Source organism: Varroa jacobsoni, unplaced genomic scaffold (genome assembly GCF_002532875.2).
Source record: "Varroa jacobsoni isolate VJ856 unplaced genomic scaffold, vjacob_1.0 scaffold_1203, whole genome shotgun sequence".
Lineage (NCBI taxonomy): Eukaryota > Metazoa > Arthropoda > Arachnida > Mesostigmata > Varroidae > Varroa > Varroa jacobsoni.
Window position 1 is genome coordinate 328316 of NW_019214105.1, and position 17988 is coordinate 346303.

Sequence of the window (17988 nt, forward strand, 5' to 3'; positions counted from 1 at the left end):
GCAAAAAAAACAATGAAAAAATAACTAGCTGCTCGAAGTAGTTTTATTCAATTGACTTTACATAGCTTTGATTTGGACAGACCATAGGAATCCTTTCAGCTGCCCCAAAAAGGCGTCTTCCATTAAGCAAAAAATCTTTATTCGAATAGCGAAATAATACTTTAATAGGGGATGTAAATTTGTCCCCAAAGTTAGCGACACTCTAAGCGAGTTAATGTCAACGCATATTAGCCTTATCTTGGATTCTACACATCGTGGATTATGGGCAACGCCAGGATGACATAGTTACTGTCAACTCGTCGCAATTTCAGATGTACCTATTAGCAGTTTGTAAGCGAGGCTAGCGAAAGTTCGAAGGTTCAAAGACCTATGCCGGCGTCCTACAACCAAGGGATTTCCTGTTTCAATCTTATTTCCGAAGCCGGAAACAACGATAGGCAATCGGGACGAGCCTTTTTGCGATAATAGAGACGGTCGTCTCCTTTTGTAATTGGATGTTATCATTGATTCAGAGCACGTAAGGCTCCTTCAGAAAGAAATAGCTCTCCTTCCTTTTACTAAACAATCCCATGTTCTCGTGAATGCCATTAGGACAGCAAAAGCTGTTTGAGCAGATATTAGTTAGACAAAATCGTGGCCAGTGCCGCGCTATAAATTGACTCTTCAAATTTTGAATTCATCTTGCTAAAACTATTAGTCAGATACAAGCCAATTCGGCCGATTCTAAAACTGAATAAGGCTCAATCACGCGCCGTTAGCAGACGAACGTAAATACTCTGCACAGCAAATGAATGGTTTTGAGAACGGAGATTGTGTTGATGAAGACCCATAAAAAGGTGATCAGATATATAGCATTACGTCAATTGAGGAAATTTTTTACAAAAGGAGATTCTGGAGTCTTTGGGCCCTGTTGGTCAAAACTGGAGCAACAAGTGAAAACATACGAAAAATAATTTCCCCGTGAGTTGACCCCGGGCAAATTAGAAATGCATGAGAGATACTTCACGTGCCATTTGCGGCGCTCTAATACACGAAGAATTCGCCTGGAACATACGGTCGCCGTAGTCAAAGTATGGTTCAGTCTCTACCGCTGGTCGAAGGGATAATGATAGTACCTGCGATCGGGGTCAGGGGCATCTGTTATCACGAAAGACTTGCCAATGTAAAATAATGAATGCAGCGTGTAACCTCAAGTTACTCAAGACGCTCATAAAAGGTTAACACGGCGATCGAGAGCGCGGTGTCTGGTCACTATATAGACCTCATCGCCATGCCTTAATTGCTTCCTTGGTTAAGTAAGGAAATATCCAACTTCAGGCTTCAACTCGCCAATTGTCCTAATTTAAATCTATGTGGATACGGTACCTGCATGCCCTAAAAAGACAACTGGTAGGAAAGCGTACCCTTCTATCGATTTGCTCCGACATGCCATAATTGAATGAATTACATTTGGGATTATGAATGGTAAGTATTGAGTTGTCTAGAAGCTGTCAGAGCGCTGGTACAGGTGTGTAAGAAAACGAAGACGGATATTTCTAAGACATATTAGAAATATCATCAGTTTGAAAAGTTTATATTCAGTCAAAAGTTACTTAATTCTGTTGGATTCGCTTGTGATGGCCTATAGGTTGGTGAAATGCTGCGAAAGCGTACGCTCACTTCGCAGTACGCAAGATCGCTTCTGTTATTCAATTGAATTCACACGCACCGATATCTTGAAGGTAATTATTATCTATCATTTAAAGCAACCCACAGCCTCCACCAGCTTACGCTACAAGGTAACTGTCATTTATAATTTTATTTATGGCAGTTTTCAAGTGAAAACTCCATTTTCCTTCGTTTGCCTCCACGACGCCCATCTGTTGTATTTTAAGGGAACCTTGTTAACAGTTAATCTTTGCCATCAATCAAGATTCCAGATGTACAGTTTTATTTTATTGCGATGCTTCGCCCGAACTACGCAATATCTCTCAGCTCCAGCCTGAGCCTGTCAAACCCCAGCACATGTTCGTGGGAGCGGTCAACAGCACCTTCTCTTATCGGCTTAACCACGAGAATAGCGTGTCCATGAAAAACATACTTATGTTAATTTTTTGATTATGGAACATTTAGAAACAGAGATTAAATTTACTCGCATCAACGAAATACATTTATTTACGGCCATTTGGAAAGTTAAGTTAGGTAAGATTCTTAGAATTAGAGAGCCTTATAATTTGAGCTTATTTACACATATAAAAGAGGAAATCACATCTTCTATATTCAAAATGAAGTTAAAAGCTTACTTTAATTCAAAGCAACGGTTAACGGCACACTTACTTTACCAGTGAAAATCTGTCCTCTAGATAGCTACATATCCAGAAGGGGAAGTACCTGTCAATGTTCAAAGAAATCTATATATATATATATAAGCCCATGAGGATTCGCTTAACGCTGTGGAAGAATGAAAGAATGTGCGATCAATCCCAATTTTATGATATAGGGCCGCTAGTTGTGTATCTGCTTTCTGTAAAAGCTCATGATAAGAGATTTTATGGTCTGATAGCTACGAGAGATTGACGATCATGAAATTGGTCTTTAACTCTTGTCATTTGCCTTAATACATTTTCGCTGAAAAATCACTATGAAGATATGTTGCCTAACCATAATAGCCCTTAAGGAAATGCAAGGTTGGTTATATGAATTTCATAAACGATGCACGTAGCGCTTGCACTTTTTTTATGCGATGGCTCGCGGCACAGTGAAATTGTTTTTTAAGTGCCCTAAAGCTCTCCCAGTACTTGACTTTGTCGGGAATATAGATAAAAATGTGTCATAACTTTTTGCGAGTTTACCCAAATAGATCTATTAATACCCTTCATATAATGAAAATATCCTTCAGTACATAGATCATACATAAGTAAAACAAAGTGCAATTGTAGCAAAAAGCTGATGATTATTGATACTTTCATAACGTACGTATACGTTTATTTATTTTGACAGTACTTTTTTTCTATTCAGCGGGCACTTGCTCACGCTTTACTTGGGGTAAACAATTATGCATGACGCATTTTCCTCCTTCTCTTGGCAATTGTGGTATTTACGAATAAAATAATTCTTTGGCCATCTTTTAACAAACCGACAGAGAAACAGGCTAATCCTTAAGATCATGGCAAAACTGACCTTAACGATCACGCCTTCGTTTGCCGTACCGAAAAAGATCAACAGCTCCTTAGTTTCTATATAGGATGAATCTATGCTACAGAGATTTCGAGAGGTTCCGACAACATTTAAGGATATCGCTACTCGTATTCTACCTGCCTTGTTACTTTAACGACTAGTCGTTTGTTTCTATGTCAAATAACGGCTCGGAGCTGTCGATTTGACGGGAAGTTTACTCTTTTGCCAAACGTTTCGTTTTGATCAGACATGTTCGCCACTGTAAACTGCCTAGATGATTAGTGATTTGCGCGTTGTGTCAAAACGAAGTAGATTATAGAGGAAAGAAGTAGTATCCATAAATAAGCTAACTGAACTTTGCAATACTTGAGGAACAAAGCTGGTCGGGGAAAAAATCTTATCTAGATCGAACCATTATAGAATTTACTTCACTCCAGTGGAAACAGGAGCAACTGATTGAAGCGTAGCTATGTACAGCGGCCTCTTTGATTTGTATATGGCTCCTCTTTTTCCCTCAGGCCATATACAAATCGAAGTCATAACCAACTATATAAAAACGGTTCATTTTAAAAATAATAGTTGAGTCAAATAGAAAAGACATGCAATTTAAACATATGACAAGTCAGTATTGGCTTTATAGTATCATACATATCCTTTTATAGTCTAACGCTGTCAAACCCTGTGGGAATAATCAAAGTAAAATAACCGCGACCCTGATTTACGAAGCGAAGTTTAAATACTGAAGGTCTAGCGAGTGTTTCCATAAAAGTATACAATCATAATCCGCATATATTTAACCTCGTCCGTTCCGTTTTAGCAGGATATTCCTGACCAAAAAAAATTTCTTTGTGCTGCTCTAGACGGGACGCTCGGGCAGCAACAGACATCAGTTTTCAGGCTCACGCGGGATATCACGCGGCGAGAGAGGTCCTTCTTCGGTGGTGTGCTATTCGGTCCGCCACTATTAACAACAGTGCAGACTGTTGCGAGCATAGTATAGCAGTGGTACACTTATCCCTCTGTCAAAACTCTGCCCCTCACCCCACCCCCCAAAAGAAAACGGCTTTGGTGCTCAGCGAAATGGTCAGATCAGTAGTATTGCCTCTAAGCTTAGGCGAACGTGGCGTTTCCAGGTATATATCATGTTGTTCCTAAGGAGGGAGTTCCAACAAAGAGCCACTAATTGTTTCGAAATAACTCTTCCTTGTTTGCATCGCTTATAATTTGAGCAACAAGTGAGTAAGCAGCTTGAAAGGGAATGTGGAAGCAGATCGATTTGTATATACGTGACAACGTCATAGCGGGTCTAGCTTGGTGAGTTCTTCCTCCGCCTTCTTTGTTTGAATTAATTAGTTATGAGTGCGCCATGAACTATCCATAGCGTAGTATGCAAAGGAACAGCAGGGGCAGACAGTATCACGTAATTGTTTGTGGATATGTACAGCTACAGCTGCCATATATTCAGTGATTTAACGCCGTGATGGTGGCAAACCATAGCAACAAGCTACGACCTATAAGTCGGTTAGCAGCAAGAACAGAAAATATGTACTCATGTATAGCCTTCCCCATATATACTGGTATCCGTGTTCCTTTTGGAACGCTAAGTGTTAACATTACGCTTGGAAGCGTATACCCTTACAAATCAAATTTAGGTTATGCCGAAAGGGTCGAAAAGTATAGATTTTGTGGCTTAAACCACACCCAAAGTCGCGTACTGCGCTAGTAGTTAGTATCGTCGGTCTTCGTATGATAGAGCAGCAATTATCCACCCTTCAATCGTGTTATATACTTCTTGCTTTCCTCGTGGATTTTATCCGTACTTCGGTCTTGTTTTCTACTCGTCGACCTGCAAAATGCCGCCAAATATCTCGGATGTTTGTAATAACCTTTAAGACTAAGACAACGAAGAGGGCAACTGGGTATATCTTGTTGCGCTGTGCCGTAGTGGTGTAGGCTCTTTGTAGGGAGGGCCGCTCTTAGGGCCCTCTGAGGACCCCGAAGCGGTCAGGCCCAAGGGTGCTTGCGTCCAACAGTAGATCCGGCCAGCGGCCTTGGTGGCCTCGGCTGTGGCCGTGGTGTGGCGTGCCAACACGATGGTTCTAGTAGGCGGCTGTTCTCGTGGTAATGGTACCATTGCCATTCTGCCATACTCCGTGTGGCGGTGGTTTCATGCGGATCGTCGCCTCCCATCGTAGGAACCCTCTCCCAAGTGCCCTCCCCAGTCCCTCCCTTTAACGGCTTTTGACGGAGAACGCATACATGACCCATAGCTGATTGAGTGAGGACGTTCGCGCTAACAACGGGCCCTTGAAATCACAGGGCGACCAATTAGGCAATCAACCAGCCGCGCACCTCGACTGGCACAAATGCAGCATAATAGTTTGGTTGAGGGACTTGCTGGCAAATGCATAGCTCGTCTATATCATAAAGATATATAGATATATAGGCGAAAGTCAATGATGCAATCGACCGCGCGATAGATTCGAATTAAGTAAACATAGTTAAAAAACATCGTAGGCCCTCAAAAGTTACTATTGTAACCAAGATATAGATGTAGTAATTTTAGTAATAGTAGTTCTTCTTCATTTTGCTCTCGTTAAAGTCATTCATGATCAACTAAATTGAAGCCAACAGGTAAACCGCAAACAACAAACTGGTAGAGTTCATAGGTGTGTAAAGTCCTGATTACTAACTTTGAGGAGAAGTGTTGTGTGTTGAAGACGATGAAGCCTCTCCGTCGAGAACAGGCAAATACCTGTGAAAGGCAGGTGAGTGATTGAAGTCGCTCACCCCGTTTTCATGATACGTTGAGGTGCCTCCCGGTGAAGTCTGAGCGATTGTTGTGCGTGCCCCAAAGTAGTAGCAACCACAACGAAGCAATATCAACATATATATATACATATATATATATATATGTATATATATATATATATATATATATATATATATGTATATATATATATAATAATAACAATAATACCTACTGTAGTCATCACACAATGATATTGCCTGGGCTACACGAGCGGCTTTTTGTGGTGTTACCATCGTTGTAGTGGTAGTGCTTGGGTCAATCTCATGGTGCACCCCGGTGGATTTACGTTTACGTTGTTCCGGTGTTACTGTTTATATGTAGCGGCAGCGACTCGTCACCTCATCGCCACCGACGCCAGCCTTATTTACCGAGCGTGTATTTGTGAAGTGCCTCGTCTTCAAAAAGAAGAATCACTTGGGCTCTCCGTTTACGTATTCCCACACGTCGGTTCAAGTCGTATGATAAACGTCTGGTTGCACGCGGACTGCCACGTGAATAACGTGAATATTGAGCCGGTTTGCATTCGGCGTTTGCTACTCCAACGACTGCTGTTAAAAGAAGCGATAATATCTACTACAGCAATAAAATCATTATCACCATCATTATCCTCATCATAACAACAATCAACCTTGTAATTTACAAATCTAGCAGGTTTGTAAGAACATTAGCAGTGTGGAGGTACTGAAAACAACAAGCGGACAACTCCGCGCGATCCTTGTTTCTCACGAAACTTGTATCAACGTCGTTGTCGTTGTTATCTTCATCGTCGATATCATGATCCTCGGTTCGCAGGGGGCAGATCTGCAATACGCACATTGGGGCTTCTGAACCCCCGACCGGTTTCGACCATCCCGTCTGGGCAAGCGCCGCGCGGCAACAGCTGCAGCAGTGACAGACGCTTGAAGCAAGCTGCAGAGGGGCGGAGATGTAACAGTCCGGGTTGAAAACTTAATTCCGTTTCATAACGCTGGAGTTGTCGGGCCTCTCATCGGCGGCCGCTACCAATGCGGCCGTTGGCGAGCTCGCTGTGTCGACCGAAGGGGAGCCGTCAGATTCGCCCGAAGAAATGACCGCTTTAAGATGGTTTGGAGCGGTGGTGGGAGCGTGCATCATGCTCACGACGCTGGTCGGAAACATTCTTGTGCTTGTCGTCGTATCGAAATTCCGTCGTTTACGCTCCGCGACGAACATCCTGCTCGCGTCACTCGCGACAGCCGATATTACCGTGGCGCTATTCGTCATGCCATTCACGATCATCGTCGATGTTGTGCGCGAGTGGCGTTTCGGTCGCGTCGCCTGCTACATGTGGATATCGTGTGACGTCATGTGTTGTACTGCATCAATACAACATCTGTGTTTTGTATCGCTCGATCGATTCTGGGCGGTGACTCGACCGTTACGCTACCGCGCGTGTGTGTCAAAGAAACGTCTATTCGTTGTCATCATCTTTATCTGGATTCTGTCGGCGGCGATTTCGTTCATTCCAATTTTCTGCGGCTGGTTCGGCCCCGAAGACCAATGGGACGACTATACTTGCGAGCTGGCTGTCAATCCAACCTATGCGTTGATATCGTCGCTGATTTCGTTCTACCTACCGTTACCCGTCATGTTCTACGTGTACGCGCGAATATTGGCGGTAGCTGAACGGCAAGCTAGGGAGATCCGGGTGCTCGAGCGCTCTCTCATCCAGAGTGGTCAAGGTGGTGATACCACTCGGCGAAGGAGCCTTCGGCGCCGGTCAAAGCAGCTGCTCATTGACACGAAGGCGATCCGCACTCTCGGCATAGTGATGGGCGTCTTCAGCGCGTGCTGGCTCCCCTTTTTTATAATGTACCTGGTAGCGGCCTTCTGCGAGACCTGCCAACCGCCCTATGAGGTGCGCACAAGCATAACATGGTTAGGCTATGTGAACTCGGCGTTCAACCCAGTTATCTATGCTTTTCTTAACACCGAATTTCGAGAGGCGTTCCGTCGAGTACTCGGCTGCTCGAAACGCGATTCAACCGCTACCGCGGCATCCATCGCGGGTTTGGACGTCGATCACCGCTCTAGCAGTTGCAGTTGCCCTGCACAGGTGACAAATAAGATCCCCCGCGTATCCCCAGCCAGAAGTCCTGACCACCAAGACACTCCCTGGCCGAATCTCATCACAGCAGGCCAGCTGGACAGGGCCAAGCATGACCTTATTTAGGTGGCAATAACCTAATACAATATCATTATTAACCTTTTCACTTGTAAAACGGTAACAACAGTAACAACGACAGAAAACAGAACAAAGCATATGCTACGCTTGTAAACATTATACAAGCGAAAAGCTACAGGCGCTAACTTTGAGCAAGTGTGGCTCATAATTCATGACGATCGTACCGATGACATATTGTCGACATTTATTATAAACTGCCATAAGCACCAACAACTGATACGCGTCGCTTTCCATCAAAAGGCAAGCGTCAAAACAGCTACAGTAAATCGAACCCATCGCAGGCCATTTAAGGACGTGGCAATGCGTAACGTGACAACATGTTATGTAAAGACAATATATTACTGTCTGAAAACAGAAATTAATTTTTTTTTTTCAAATAAAATACACAGCCATAACGCACTAATTAGGTCCACTGAATAGTGGTGTTTTCCACAATGCGAATAATTAACAGCAGCGTTAATAAGATCGAAGAAGGCAGGTCAATGTTTAGGGCGGTGCCCCTTTAATAGTTGCCGGAAAATCTTAACAAGGGACCCATTTGACACACGGTTTTGGCTAGGCTTTTGAAACTAACAGCATAAAGATCTGAATAACGTTTTCTTTTTTTTAACAAAATGCAGATCAAGGGTAAAATAATTATCCTGTGTCGTGTTTGTGTTTGCATTACAACAAACATTCGGGACCTCCATTCATACTCTGCTAGCCGTCCTCGACAAATCTGACCGGCAGCCATCGTAACCATACGAACTCATTCAATTGTTGCTCGTTGCCTATTCTATGAGCTATCAGACAATAAAAGCAAATACGTGAAGATCAAAATGTCTATAGTCATATTGTACGAAGGATCGCCTGTACTAGAACCACACAGCGCCGTCACCGATCTCATTGCGCGCACATTTTTCGCGTTATCATACGTTTCTGCCAATAGTGAAACGAGCTCCCAATGCTGTTGAAACTGCGGCGCATTGTCTAAACGGCTGTGGCAATGGCAGGAGTTGTTTTTGTCAACATGTCGCTAGCTGACCGTCTCTAAGCGAGCATTTTTCCGACGAAATGAACGAAGTACGAAAATAACCTCTACATAGACATTACATGGTTACACATACACACATACGCACATGTATCTACACTCGCCCATGCTGATGCTCAAACACTCGAACATAAACATCAATAAACAGTACCAGACACAATTCGCGAGAGCATAACATACATAAGCATCGCCCCATAGAACTGCTGCATCGCCGAGCGAATGGATGATGGGGTACATCCTTTGATCGGAGCGGCGTGGAAGATTAATGTACTAGAAGAGAAGACGACGACTATGTATGGAAAAGGTGGTGATTAAAGCAATGAGGTATAAGCAGTACCAAGCATTAGACGGACGACACTCACGTTATCATCAAAATGACTTATGCTAGGACCAGGTCCATTGAAGCGGAAAGCTCTGTGAATATATGTAAGGCGAAAATGATGTAGGACAAGCAAAGCTCTAGACTTCTAACCGCTGTGACAATGCCGCTAATTCGACCACAGTGCTTGGATGATTAGCCGGCTGATATATATCAAATGGAAAAGCAAAAAATACAGAGATCTCTATTGATCTGCCGCAGTTCTAATTCGAAATATAAGTATTATGTTTTAGGTAGTTTGCGTGGCGCCGGCCTAGATTTTTGCCCTGCTCACAGAAAACCTTGTGTGTTCACATTGTGATTTCAAACGAAGAATGAAATGATACTCAATAAAGACACACACATACGGACGCCTACACATAAAGACAAGCGAAAATGTTACTACTGAAGAGATACGCCATATTCCCCTTCAGAGCAGCTTGTTTCGAAACCAATTTCTCTGGTAGATTAATATTACTAGCCATTTCTGCGTAGGTAGAGAGCCAGGGCAAAAGAAACTATGGTCGAACAACTCAAAGCATTTCGCTACTTTGGCAAATCGATATAGAAAGACATAAAATTTTTACCATGCCGTTATGTTTTCAACAGAACTATTTTGGATCGCTTCAGATTGTACATGAGCATGTACTATAGAATAATCTGCATTCTTAAACGCGGATTCGTAGTATTGGATGCTCTTGTCGGAAGGAAACCACGCAAAAGATGCGGTAAGAGTGTAGAATAAACGAAAGGGGCTGTTCAGCGCCACGAGAGCCTGAGCGGCGGGACCGTTTTAACTGGTTGTAACATTAATGTGTTGTATATTTTTTGGATTCGACCTGATTTCAGGTCGACGTCCAGAAAACCGACTGAAGATAGGTCAATTTGGTTTGTTCGAGTATGTAAGCTTCCTTTGGTGAGACTTGATCTCGTTATACATTTCGTTCGTAATGGTCAGCAATGAATAATTCGCAATATGTGTTATTTTTGGATTTATATGACCCCATGAAACCTGTGCGGAAGAAAAAGGGCATTTGAGAACAGGAGTGAGCCGGCGAAGTGTGTCCTAGTTTCAGAAGTAACAAGGCGATGCACAGCTCGATCGAGTAGCGTGTTAGTGGCCATTTTTGGTCCCATACCTGATAACATTATGACGTCAGTGTAATAGTAATAATGATAATATCATGCCAAAAACTCGACAGCGCTAGATATTTCACAAGAAATACATACTCTACTTGTATCGTTAGAACCCACTCGTTCATCTAAGCTTCCTCGTTCAGATCTATATTCATGTATCATCCGTTTGCCTATACCCACTGACGTCTGCTTCATTTTGTCTGCGTTCGCTTGAAGCACCCTAATCGACATCTAGTAATGATAGTATCTTTCGGCCTGAACCGTGGAGTACGCACCGCGGTCGAACCTGAGGCACGTGGCAGTGACGCATAACCGGACGCGAATGGCATTCTTTCGGGAGTGATCTTAACAAAAAATATATTACATGGCAGCTAGGACACAGAAAACGTATAAAAATGATACAATAACCAGTCGATCTCGTGATACGTGACGATCACTACAAGTAACTTCAATTTAGTCAATCAATTTGCTTTGGCAACACAATAACAAATATAATGTTGTAATGAGCTGAAACGACAAACACCTATTATACTGTTATATATATATTAGTGAAGATTGATAATAGAGGGACTAGAGAGAGATGGATTTTGTATCGAGAAATCATGCGTCAAGTTGTTTTTTCTCACTAATCTGAGCCAATCGCGCAATTTGTTTTAATCCCGTAATAGTACTCCTGATCAAAGTGTCGTTGAACGGTTCGTACGTTGCTGATAGCGCTCGATGTTGTTTTTTGTCGTAGGCCTCGAGGTACGGTTAAGCTGTGTCGAGCAATCCTGTATACCTAAACACTGACCCTCTTACATTGTTAAGTTTATATTGAATTCGAAGCAGGCGAAACTGAGCGAATAACATAGCATAGGAAATGCTGTTTGTTGATGGTAGTCGGACCCAGATACATACGGTAACGAGAATAACGTTACTTATAATATCTACTAATCATATGAGTAGGGAAGAAAAAGAAGCCAACAACAGTGTCACGATGGGCATTACGCAACCGCCTTCTGCTAAACGCATTGTGGCTAAGACCCAGTGGGCACCGCATCTCCATGCTGTCAACGAACGTCCTAAAATCGCAGGTGCAATTATCCAAGCATTTAAGCACACCAACAACTTAACTTGTACATAGAACTAGGAATCGTTATCGATGCGAGAAACATGAAAGTGACATTTCCATGCATAACTAATATGTCAACCATTTATATCTGCTGCATAAAAACAACGTCAATCGTTTCGGATAGTTTCGAATAGATTCGAATCCGCCGGAAAGAAAACAACTGCGACTAAGGACCGTGACATTTGCCATGCATTCAACAAACAACTTGCCCATAAGTTAGACTTCAAACTGTTCAAAAGTTCATGCTGAATCTACCTTTGCCGTGAATCAAGGAACTTGCCATGTATGTAGAAATCATCAACAAGATTACATATATATATATATATACATTATTATTATTATATATACACATATATATTGCCAACTGAATGAACGTCTTCCGTGATAAGTATTAAGATGGACATATTTGCTGTAGGGTCCAAATAGAATACCCTATTGAGTGAGCACTGTTTGTTCTCATCTAAGAAACAAACATATCAGCGTTCTCTACTAACAGACTCTTCGTCAGAGCGAAAACATCTGGCCGTATCTACAACCAGCTGCCGAAGTGTTACAAAAAGTACATTTGAAGTATCATACAACATTTGAAGCTCATACAACAAAAATAATAACCACAGCAACAGACTAAGCGTCTGCGTCGTTAAGTCACATGTGAACCATAGCGTTGGTGCACTATTAACTACCCTTTTCATTTAATGCAATATCGAGACTTGATTATTATTATACAATATCTATAAAAAGAAAAAAAGGAAAAAAAAAAGAAAAAAAAACAAGAACACATCAGATTATTCGTGCCATTCACGTCCGTCAAGCGGTCACTAACCGTCCAGACACGTTTCAAATGTAGACAGTCACATTGTTACCTACAGTGCGTATTTGTTATTTTTGATTAAAACAGTTTCTTCAGGTTACCTACTGTTGATTAGAGAGAAGTTGCAAGCACGGGAAAAGACAAGGAAATATAGGACAGTTATTATTAGTAACATATCCATCATCACCTACGTGCTTCAATGACAAGAAGCAAGCGTTACGGCGCATCTTCACCAGAAAACTAACTTTGTCCTAAATGTTGCGTTCTTCATAATGAATGTATCTACTAGCGATATATTTTTAATCGCTTCTAAGAGCCGTTGCTATCATCATTGTTTGCCTCCCAGACTACAGTGACATGGTCCAGTCACAAGGAAGCCTAAAGGGAATTTGTTGACTTCAGGGGATTTTGTTAGAGACTAGCTGTCGCCGTTATCTACGATAATCAGTATATGTCCACATGTGCTGATTGCAGAATGAAGACTATCGTTTGATACGAATCGTAATTGAGGACTTATACATGATAATACATTTTTTTTCTTATTTAAACCAACCAAGAGAGTGCATCGCCCTACCCTCTGAATTGGGTTTCGCCCGCACAAAACGCTAGAGGTCACTACGTACATCGATGAACCCGTTCAACAATACGTATTCGAGGTGATTCAAGCTCACGCAACGTTCAAACAAAATGAAAAGCATGAATCAGTCAAAAAAGGGGAAATGGATTCAAAAGAAAAGCACGTTCTTCATAAAAGTTTATGAAAGAACTCAGTAATAAAAGATAAATGCATAAATGGCTTGATTCTAAATCGGCTAAGGAGACAAGCTGGCCTCTAACCTTTGGTACCTCAAAGACTCTAGATGCAGGCAAAGGTCGAACGTATCGTTAAACACAGTCTCCAACAACTCTTGCCTTTCTCAAGTAGAAACGTCTGCATTGGTCTGATTTCATCCTTGTTGACTCCACAAAACGAACTCGGCTGTTATCTAGGCTCAACAAAGACCATGCTCGTAAGCCATTGATCAATTGCACTCTAGATACGTTAGCCTCTTCATGAGCTATACTACGAAGCTATGCGTTGCGTCGCCATTCTGCGAAGAACTAGCTATAAGTGTTGAAGCTCGCGAAACGATCAATATAGAGCCCTACAGGACTAAATAATCAAGACGCAAGCTATCATTGCCTATAGTGGTCAACAGCACTGTCATTGCTAATCATCAATTATGAATACGTGTTAGGAGTGAATAGCCGAACCTCAATATGGGTGATTTTGTGAAGATAGTCTCGTTAATGAAGAGCTTGATATCAGTACAATCTGGGCTAATACCGTTGACACATTGACACTTGTCCGAATACTATCGACAAGACAAAGCCACTGAACAGCTTTATGACGAAAAAAAAAAAAAACGAACCGGATCCAGCAGTAATCATAGATTGCGTTCCCTTATCGATAATGATTCGTTTATCGATTCCATTATAGCATAGCTAGCCAGATATGCCGATAAGAGCATACCTCAGATATCTATCCTGTTCCAAATCTCTTTTTCTGCATCGACTTCTGCTGATAGTTCAATGCATTTATTGATCTGAGCTTCCGACGCAACTGAGTTCATCGAATTAGCAGAAATGATCAGAATGTGAATCGATAAATGAACTAAAAGCTGAACAGAAAATTAATTTACTTATAAATTAAATGGACATAAATATGTACCTGTTCAGAAGTCTTCGTTCATATTGTTGTCCGTCTTCTCCGACGGAAGACAACTAGCTGATAAACAAACTATGTATAAACAAGAGTAATAAATACTAATTATAGTAATACAACTATTGATGATTTACTAGCAGCTTGCGACAGTTTTCAATGAATGGGTGCGAACGGCGTGAATGCGTTGTATACGGCAATGTGCTCAGTGACCAGTTGATATGCTTATTATCCTTGACGCTAGTAATTATTCTTAATCATGATGACGGTGTTGTTATCGAGATAATACAATATATAGCAATAATCCAGAGTGACGGAAGGGGGCGTCATGCATGACAGCTTCAAACAATGAAGATAGAACTGAGGAGTTACGAAGGGTGGATAATTAGCGATAATTTATTGCTGTATTGATATCTGACTAGCGACAGAGCAATCATATAATCTAGTACTACGAAGCCACTGTGGTCCCGCTATCGGCCAAACGTCGAATCAACGATAAGCTAGAGCCGAAATCAATTAACAACGATCTAATAAATAGTTTACTATTGAAATTTGAACATTCATTAAATGAAGGGGGCTCATGGCGCATGAATAACGAGGTTGACCGCCTCAATTCTTTACGACATCATGCTTAACGGAAAGTCAATTAAGGGTATTTATAGACATGATCCCTTATGGTTGACGATCCGTTAGAAAGCAAATACGAACAGAAAGCTCTTTGTGTGACGTACGTCAGAGAGGGAGAAGGTCGCTTGTTCTGGGCTATGATATCGATAAAACTCGAAGATGACCATTTGGTTCATAATGACAGGAGTGAGTTAGTATACCCACTGCTGCTTATAATCAAACATATTGGTACCGGTATAAGTTAGGTGGCGGAATTGACTGCCTGATCGGTGATTTCAGAAAACGGACACCTGACAAGACTGAAAACTCATGCTAGACATTAGAGGCTGAACTCTGCAGTTACTCGCCATTGACAAATGGCCCGACTAATAGATTGAATGACTGTTATGACCCACGTGAACAACAGGTTTGTTCACGTCATTACGGTAATGGTGTGTTTTAAAGAAAGCCGCTTGTTGTGACGAACGTTATGGATTGTATGAATGTTTGTGTGCCTGTAAGCTTATACGTACAACAAATTCAAGGGTCACTAACTGATGTGGAGGGAAGCTGAAACAGGAAGCACGAAGCGACAAGAAAAAGTCGACAGAAAATGCAGGATATAGAGTAAAATACGGAGTACTGAAATTTAACAAACACAGGCCGAGTACACTCTGAATTTATTGGCATATAATAATAGAAATAAGAGAAATAAAGTTACATGACAATGTGGCCAAATGCAGAGCAAATGCTCAGCAGAGTCTGCTGGGAGAGTAGAAGCTCTTCGATTGTAAGTTACAAACTATTCAAGCAAGTTTCCGATATCGCGAAAGAAGAGTAAAGGCGCGTCTGGAGAACGAAGTGAATACTTGTCCTAGGTTGACTCAGGCTTGAGTTATTAAATATTAGCCTTATCCGCCCCGCTCCGATTAACTAGTAGGTTTCCGAGCGTGGCAAACTAGCTGACTACGTTTCTGACCTATTCTTTCTGTGTCCTACATGAGAAAAGAACATTGCTAGAAATAATCTAGCTTTTTAGATAATCAACCCAGATGACTGGATAACAATTAATTACAAATAGTCAGACAGTCATGGGCTTTGGTGAAGACTGATTGAAAATAGTACGCTGCGTGTAAAATTAAAATTGTAATGAAGTTTGTTTATTCAGTTTGTTCGAAAGAGTGTGTTTGTTTTCATTACACATAAATCGATATACTTCTTCCTGTTTTCAGCGTGTCGCACGCGTCGCGATACGCTAAACGAAATCCTACGATGGTTATCGGAATATGGTTCATCCTATCTAGCAATATGATGAGCACTGCGTTAAGGCAAATTATACTAGCGGCAACTGACTACGTGTAGATCAACGCAATAACTCGAACAACAAGGTGCAACCCCCAGCAAGAAAATGGGCTTTAGGCTATATGGGGCCTTTTAGATAAATCCAATCGAACGGATAGAAAATGTGATCGCAAAAACGAAAAACAAATTAAAATAGATTGAAAAGCTCAGCCCTGAATAAGAAAAAAGCATCCCCTTAGAAACGTCTTCTACTTACAAAAGCGGCCAGAAACGGAAGTTTCTAGAATGCGGCTTTAGGCTTTATAATTAATGTAATGGTTTGCACACATCAAAGCCAAGATGATAAAGTTAATGGGCAAAAAAGGGGCTAACATGAGCACCAGGAGCACAAATGATTTTAGCTCATTTAGAATGACAAAAATACGACGCCTTTCAAAGATCCGAAAGTCAAAATCGATGCCAACAACTAGAGGGTAAATGTAACAGGAAGGATAACCAAAAGACACCATACACATTTGTAGTGTGAGGCAATGTAATTCGCTTGTAGGCATTCTAAGTAACTTGATTAGATCTCACTTTTATTAGGATGTTTTAGGCGTTCGTTTGAGTTCCGGGTTCACGTAGAAGATCTGTTTCTACAGTAAAAAGTTTTCCTTTCATAACTAGTCGAATACTGTTTGTAGATCCATCGTCAATCGATTCTATCCATTTACCCTTTAAAACTGTAAGTTTGCCTTTTCGCAGTTCCTCGCATCTTTTGCCCCCGCTTGTACAGCAGTCGAACAAGACCCTTCTCTGTGAGAGTGTGAATTTGTGATGAAGCTGTTGTAAAAATGACAGTAGCCGGATAGCTGACGATGATTGATTTCATTGTTGATATGTATGGCTGATGTGGTGATTGTGACATGTTGAATGACAAATCGAATCGTATGTCAACAAATATGACAGATTAAAAATGTGGTCATGTGCATGCTGACTGAAGGCGTATGTAGCCTTGCACAGCTTTAAGGGAGAAGAACGAGCGCGATTCAGTGTGTGGCGGGTTGGGGGGATAATGGACCTTAAGAATAGAAAACAACAGCAGGACACAACGAGAAAAAGTAGACTGGAAGCAGGTAAGACGACGTGCACATGTCTGATGCTTTTAAAAAATGAGAGACACGAAAATAATGGCGAGACACTATTAGGCGTTCGAAGAATAAATATTGCTTTGGCATTCGACTTTGTTATTATTGTCTTTAGGTAGTAGGTACCAACTATGATCAGGCAATTGTCTCCTAAACGTTTCTTAGACCGTTAGGTGTTACTCTTGACGACTGCTCCACTATCAGCACATAAATCAGCTATATCTATCCACCACTATAGAATTGCTTGCCGATAGAATTGTTTCTGCACGAATACCAGCAGGTACGTGCCGAAGCAAACGGTTACGACATCATCATACATCTGTCTTGAACGCCTTATGCGAAACTATTCTCGCGTTACCTATTGCGCTGCTTCGGTGAAACGCGCTTCTAGGGTATGTCTACTTTCAATACTAGGATAAAATTTCTTTCTTTTGAAATATCCCCCCATATAACAGATCTCTGTCGAAAAAGGCTATTTAAAAAGCTGTGCCGTTATTTTGAAGGCTACTGTGAAATCTATATTGAACGAGGTCGAATGACATCGAAGAAAGTTACATTGACAAGAAAGCTTTGGGATGGCGTTTTCCGAACAATATGAACAATGCCCCACAAAAATCTCTTGCGGAAGCA

At 41.6% G+C, this 17988-nt stretch overlaps 1 protein-coding gene and 1 long non-coding RNA gene across 2 annotated transcripts in view; both read left to right on the plus strand.

Annotated features, from left to right (window-relative positions):
* The window catches only part of LOC111267620 (uncharacterized), a 53343-nt gene that overhangs the window by 8553 nt on the left and 26802 nt on the right, over positions 1–17988 (plus strand). The window lies entirely within an intron of this gene.
* Positions 6799–17447, plus strand: LOC111267618 (beta-4C adrenergic receptor). The gene has a single exon (XM_086971377.1). The coding sequence runs from the start codon at positions 7035–7037 to the stop codon at positions 8157–8159; it is 1125 nt and encodes a 374-aa protein (XP_086827503.1). The 5' UTR covers positions 6799–7034; the 3' UTR covers positions 8160–17447.